The sequence below is a fragment of the Notothenia coriiceps genome, unplaced genomic scaffold (assembly GCF_000735185.1).
Source record: "Notothenia coriiceps isolate Sejong01 unplaced genomic scaffold, NC01 NC01_scaffold00025436, whole genome shotgun sequence".
NCBI classification, from domain to species: domain Eukaryota; kingdom Metazoa; phylum Chordata; class Actinopteri; order Perciformes; family Nototheniidae; genus Notothenia; species Notothenia coriiceps.
In genome coordinates, this window is record NW_011358137.1 from 46,229 (window position 1) to 52,729 (window position 6,501).

Consider the following 6,501-nt stretch of genomic DNA (forward strand, 5'->3'; position numbering starts at 1 on the left):
GCTGAGGAAGAAGACGAAGTAAGCTAGGTAGCCAATATAAGGCTAAGTCATCTTGCCAAATAGTGAGCCTGTGTTGATGTATGTTAGAACTGGTTTATAAATGGTTCTTAATGATTAATAAAGTGTTTACAACCTAATTAATAACCTAATTATAGACCCTTTATGAATCCTTTGTAAAGTGGTACCGAAAACTGTAATGCTTCATATCCTACAAATTTAAATTCCCACACAGATCAAACGCTTTCTTCACAGTTTCGAGGAAAACATATATTTTAAGATTACTGTCGCAGTATCTTTGTCTTTATTGAAACAGGGTTGTTCTTCACCAACGTCACAGCAGCAGCAAACTCATTATCTTCTCCAAACAAACCACTTTACTGTGTAACGGTCTCATTATGACTTCTTGTTATCAGCTTTACACAACTGGAAGCTTGCTGCTGCTCATATGAGGCTGTGAATGATTGACAGGTTAGGAAGCAGACGCAGCAGATTACACAGGGCCAAAGGTCAGGGGTCAGGTGCATTACAGTCAGTGGATTCTTATAAAAAATAACTACCGTACTAGAAACTTCTCTAACATGTTTTAAGTACATTTACTAATACATTAGCTATCTGATGAAGGGTTATTTAGGGTGCCGTAGGGCTTTCTTGTCTTTCGTTCCCTTCATTCCACTTCTTTGAACTCATTGACCTTTTTTTTTAAAGATATATAGTTCTCGATTTGTGTTAGATTTGTAAATCAAACCACACTACTGTACTGATTTTATGTAATGTGTAAAAAGGGAAGGATTTCTTCAGGGAAATGTCTGTCCTCAGCTTTAGTTTTTTATTTCCGTAACTGTGTGATTTCAGATCAAAACCAACAAAGCTGATATTACTGACATAAAGACTCACGGAGGTGGAGTTTCCCCCGATGTCACCAACAAACTAAACCAGCTGGATACCAAGGTAGGACATCAAAAACGACTTCTGTTAATGATTTGCTTATTTAAAGCCTTTTTATAAAACATTATTTGGTTACTCTGTCCAAATAATGTTCCTATTCTGAAACCAAATGCTTCTTCCCATGCTTTCCAGGTGACAGCTCTTGAGGGCAAAGTGTCTGCACTTGAAATCGTAAGTCTTTTAAGAACTTATTGTTGATACGGCTCAAATAAAAACACTTTCCCACTAATGTCATGTTTCTCTCCTCTCCTCTTTCCTCCTGCAGACCGTGCAGAAGGTGTCCTGCAGCAGTAATCCCTGTCAGAACGGAGGAACATGTCTGAATTTACTCAACGCCTACCACTGTGTGTGTCCCAACAACTGGGCTGTGAGTCTCTCAGTTCTTCTCTAACAGCTGCCTATGTATCGAATTATAGGCTTTATTTAATATCAATTGGTATAACGGTACGGGTGCTGATTGCAATCCCAAATACCTCAAGTACTGTCCACAAAGCAGCCCTATTAGAAACCTAATATAACGTCTGTAATAGTATTTGGCTATCCGTGCAGGTTTGTTATGTATGTATGTAAAATGTTAGTGTGTATTGGCCTGTATAACAATTATCATGAATTTTTGTCTTATCTATAGTTCATATTTTCATCTGATTGTGAACCAGGTGTGTGTTTCTCCCCTCTCCCCTTCTCTTTCTGTGTCTCAGGGTCCTAACTGTGCGACAGATGTGAATGAATGTCAGGTGTATGCAGGAACATTACAGAGTTGTCAGAATGGAGCAACCTGTGTCAACACCCCTGGATCATTCACGTATGTCTTCCGATAATACGTTTTGCATACACTTTTGGAATAAAAAACATTAGCATACAAACCGTAATCACCTTATATAGCGAAACTGCTTCAAGGTAAGGTACTGCAGTTGCCACAAACGATACAGAAACAGCCAACAAGAGGGCAGTAGAAAGATTCATAAAAGCTGTCTCTGAGTTTCATTTTCCCGAACAGTTGTCAGGTATTAAACGGCACAACTCTGTCTGGAGAATGGAGATGAGTTGTTTTGTGTGTGTGTGTGCAGCCCACTACAACAGATTTGGGCCGGTGACAGCTTGTCTCAGATAATTTGGCTTTAGCAGTGAGCTCATTCTGGACCGACCATTATGGTGTGTAAATGATATTTCTGTTGCTGTGCAGTTGTACCTGTTCTCCTGAGTGGTCCGGGACTCTCTGCACGGTGCGTTATGATGACTGCAGGAACGCAGTGCAGAACGTGTGTGAACACGGCACATGCATCGATGCAGACCGCACTACACCTGGACAGGTAACCTGACACTAAGCTAGCCTAGTTCACACATATGACCTGGAGATGTCTGCTGTTTTTGTGTTTTTTGATTTTGTTTTCACACTGACTTTTCTCCCCCAATGAACAGCCTAAATATAAATGCATCTGTGAGATGGCTGGAGGCTCCAGCAGGGGAACCCGTCCTGTGTGGCCGATTTGTGGAACGAGTGTTAACCTTTCCCACAAACCTTGCGCTCCTCCAACCCCATGTTCCCTGCTACAACACACCGGCCGGGCGCGGGCGGGGGTTTCCTTCTACTGGGACCTGTTCCTGCTGTGTAACACTTTCAGTACACTCTCTGGCTTAGTGGTGTTAATCACTGATGTTTTGACTTGAGAGCACATGTGTATTCCTCACAGAGGGAGAATAGCCCAAATTAGGGGAAATATTGGAGCAGGATAATGGAGTTATGAGCATACAGTATGATATGCATTTGTTTTGTGAACCTTTANACAACGAACTGACAATTAACAGGAGGGAGCTAACACAATATATACACAGGTAAAGGGGACACAGTTGGAAACAATCAGGGCGGGGAAAAATAATCAAGGACGCAGGAGACAGAAAAGGGGCGGGGAGCGTGGAGGCCTGAAATGAGAGGAAGAAATAATTAAGGGTATAGACATAAAGCACAAGACAAAGGGACATGACAACTCTAACATAAAGAATAAACTTTCACTATAAGTTTCTTGGACATGACAGTTTGCTTTGTCAAACTACCTTACCTTCTTTTCCTTCCTCTTCTCTTTCTTTCCAGGTGCGCGATGGCAGGCTGGAGACTGATCCTCTGATAGGGAAGTACTGTGGGACCACTTCTCCAGCTCCAATCCGCTCCAACTCAAATTACCTGTGGATTCGCTTCAGGTCCGACAGCTCAGTGAGTCGGGCTGGTTTCAGGGCAGTCTACACTGTTGGTGAGATTTCACGCATTTGCACAAGAATGCAAAAAGACATCATGTTTATGTGTGTTTATGTATTATTGCTTGTACTGTGAAACATGTTGTGAGGAAATGCTTATAATCAGAATGCAAAGAAGGCATTCAATTCAAAGAACATGGGTGGTAGTGGTCTTTAGGGACTTGGTTTAGGAACATTGAACGTGATGTGAAGGCGTTATCACAGGCAAAGACTTGAACCACCATTCCCCCTCCCTCACAGCTTGTGGAGGTACTCTGTCTGGAACTGGGCAGCTGCGCTCCCCCTACCACCCCAACGCCTACCCCCACAACAAGGTGTGTGAGTGGGTCATCAACCAGCCGGAGGGATATATGGTCACCCTCAACTTCCTGTCGTTTGACATTGAAGGGGAGGAACCTGCCGCTTTGACTTTGTTGAGGTAAACAAAAACAATTCACAAAATCATAACTAACACAATAATTAAATAATACTTTTCTGCCCTTTTTTGTACTTAATTATTTTCATTTTTGTTCAACTGTTTATATTGGTATGGGTGGTTATGATCATAGCACTAATAAGGAAACTTTGATCAATATAAATTGCAAACTTGGTCCTGTTTTTGCTATAACGGGGAATAAAAAAAAAACACACACACATACTGTACACAGTCTACATGCCGCAATGGCTTTATCCTCACCATTGACCATTGTTTATGATTCCTGCGTCTTCCAGGTGAGGGACGGCTCCTCTTCCAGCTCTCCTCTGCTCGGGACGTTTTGTGGTATTGAGATACCGCCCATGCTGCAGTCCACTCAGAAATCTCTGTACATCCGCTTCAAGACCGACTCCTCCGTCACCAACTACGGCTTTGAGGCAGCCTACGGCTCCTTCTTGGAAGGTGAGAACAAATATTTAGGATAGGTTTTAGAATCCGACTGCCATTCTATGCTTAAAACAATTTTCTTTAAAGCAACATTATCTAGCAAAACTGTGGTTTTATCTTTGAGCTTTCAATATTAAAACGTTGTGGTTTTATTTAGGAGTAGTTAGATTTATGCTTGCTTGATTCCATCCAGAAAATACAATTTTTTTAAGCTTTGGTTTGTTTGAAGGTAATTCCCTCTCTTATAATAGTTAGGGAAATATGGTGAAAATGTCAAACCTTTACTAAAATATCAGAATCAGAAACAGGTTTGTTACCAGGTAGGTTGACACGTACGAGGAATTTGACTTGATGTCATGGTGCATACATAAAGTAAAGCAAAAATTAAAAACACAGATAGAGAACTATTTTAATAAAACTATAATAACATTAAAAAATATTTAAAATAATGAAAGATATAGTAAAACCTAGCTGTTAATGGGCTGGAGTTCCCCAAGGCTTTGTTCTGGGCCCTGTTCTACTTTCCATTAATGCTAAAAATGTACAAAAACACCAACACTTATATTGCTGATCCTTAAAATCTACTTAAAGAATATTCAAAAGTCATACGATGTTGACCAGTTGTCCTTTTCCTCCCGTGCCAGGCTGTGGTGATACCCTGACCGCTCCTTCGGGCTCCATCACCAACCCCGGCCACCCCAACAACTACCCCCATGGAGCCAACTGCACCTGGTACATCAGTGTTTCCCCCGGCAACCTGATTCGACTGTCCTTTGACTCCTTCAACCTGGAGTACCAAGTCAACTGTAACTATGATTACGTGGAGGTGTACGATAATGGCACCGTGCAGACCGGAACAAAGATCGGAAGGTAGATTGTATATATATTCTTGAAAGAGGAATCCTGATAGCTGCTTTATATATGTTCTTGTTGAGTAAAGAGATTTCTCGTTGCAGGTACTGTGGGCGTTCAGTGCCTCCCTCCATCACCAGCACAGACAGACTGCTCACTCTGCTGTTTGTGTCTGACACAAGTTCAGCCACAGAGGGATTCTCTGCCAGATATGTCTCGCTCGATGCCACCACAGGTACTCAATCGTTTGGCATTAAAGGTCCCCTATTATACTGTTTTTCATCAATATATTATAGGTCTCAGATATATACAAACATGTCTCTGAAATGTTTGGCTCCAAACACCAAACAGGTCATTGAAGCATCCCATAATCCCCTCTGTTTCAGCCCTGTTTCAAAAGTGCTGATTCTCTGGCCGTTTCTCAATCGCGAGGATACTGGCTTGGTAGTCGCATACTTCCAAGTCACTTCCTTCAGAAACGAAGCCAGTATGCTTCCAATCCACGGCTTCGGAAAACAAAGAAGAATGGAACAGGCTAACAAGTGTGCCACTCTCTCTAACGGTTTCAACATAAACTGTACCGAAAATAAATACCTCACGATGTCTATCTAATTATGAACTTGCTTTACTTTCATGGAACACATTTTTGGTGATAACAAATGCAACAAAGTGACATATTTACCAACACATGTTCTACGCCACTACATACTTACATTTAAATGTGTGCTGCGCTGCGTCGGTTCAGCCATTCTCCGCAAGGGTTTTTGAAATTGGTCCGTGCGCAAAGCATTGTGGGGATTTGAAGGACGCGAAGTCTACCCATGTGCAGCCTCAAAATTACCCCCAAACCAAGGACGTGGCCTATGCTGGAGATTGGAACAGTCCTTCGGCGGCACTCAATGACGTAGTATCCTTGAAATATTGGCTTGGAAGCCAGTTTCCTCGCGATTGAGAAACGGCCTCTGTCTGTTACTCTTTAGATGTGAAAATTAGGAGCCCCCCTCCCCACGCCCCTCTCTGAGAGAGATTTGTTAAAAAGAACTCAAATGGTGCTCTAGAGGAGATTTCAGGTGATAAGGTGGGGGGGTTACCTTGGTTGGTGATTGGCTAATGGTTAACACAAGGCCACAAAATCGTTTATGACATCATAAAGTGGCCAGAATCTGATCAGACAGGTTTTTATATAAATGGATCAGGACAAAAAGAGAGCGAATTCTTTTTTTCCTTAACTTCTAAGAATCTCTTTAACACAGAGGGGACACATGTTTATGTAATAAAAGACCTGAAAAAGTGGATTTTGGCATAATAGGTGACGCTTTAAAGTTTTCTTCCTTTAGTGAATATATTTTCAGATATATTAATTAATAATTAATTAGAAATGGCGAGCAGACCAGTGTATCCTTATTATCATTCTACAGATGTTCACTCACTATTTAAATTCTAGTTGTTGCTTTTTGCATGGCGAGCAGCCAACAATTGGCCACTTTTAATCGTCTGATTACAGGCCTTGTGCTGTTCTCTTCCATCAGACTGCAGTGAGACTTTCACCACCTCTAACCCGGACTCCTTCTTTTCACGCAAAACTTCCCCAG

At 41.7% G+C, this 6,501-nt stretch overlaps 1 protein-coding gene across 1 annotated transcript in view; it reads left to right on the forward strand.

Moving 5' to 3' along the window:
* cubn (cubilin (intrinsic factor-cobalamin receptor)) overlaps window positions 1–6,501 on the forward strand; it is a 35,679-nt gene that overhangs the window by 1,273 nt on the left and 27,905 nt on the right. The window contains exons 3-12 of the mRNA XM_010783582.1: window positions 853–948; window positions 1,078–1,116; window positions 1,211–1,312; window positions 1,644–1,747; window positions 2,129–2,255; window positions 3,035–3,191; window positions 3,436–3,509; window positions 3,907–4,072; window positions 4,702–4,927; window positions 5,014–5,144. Coding sequence (XP_010781884.1) covers window positions 853–948; window positions 1,078–1,116; window positions 1,211–1,312; window positions 1,644–1,747; window positions 2,129–2,255; window positions 3,035–3,191; window positions 3,436–3,509; window positions 3,907–4,072; window positions 4,702–4,927; window positions 5,014–5,144 — 1,222 coding nt within the window. The remainder of the gene's footprint in view (window positions 1–852; window positions 949–1,077; window positions 1,117–1,210; window positions 1,313–1,643; window positions 1,748–2,128; window positions 2,256–3,034; window positions 3,192–3,435; window positions 3,510–3,906; window positions 4,073–4,701; window positions 4,928–5,013; window positions 5,145–6,501) is intronic.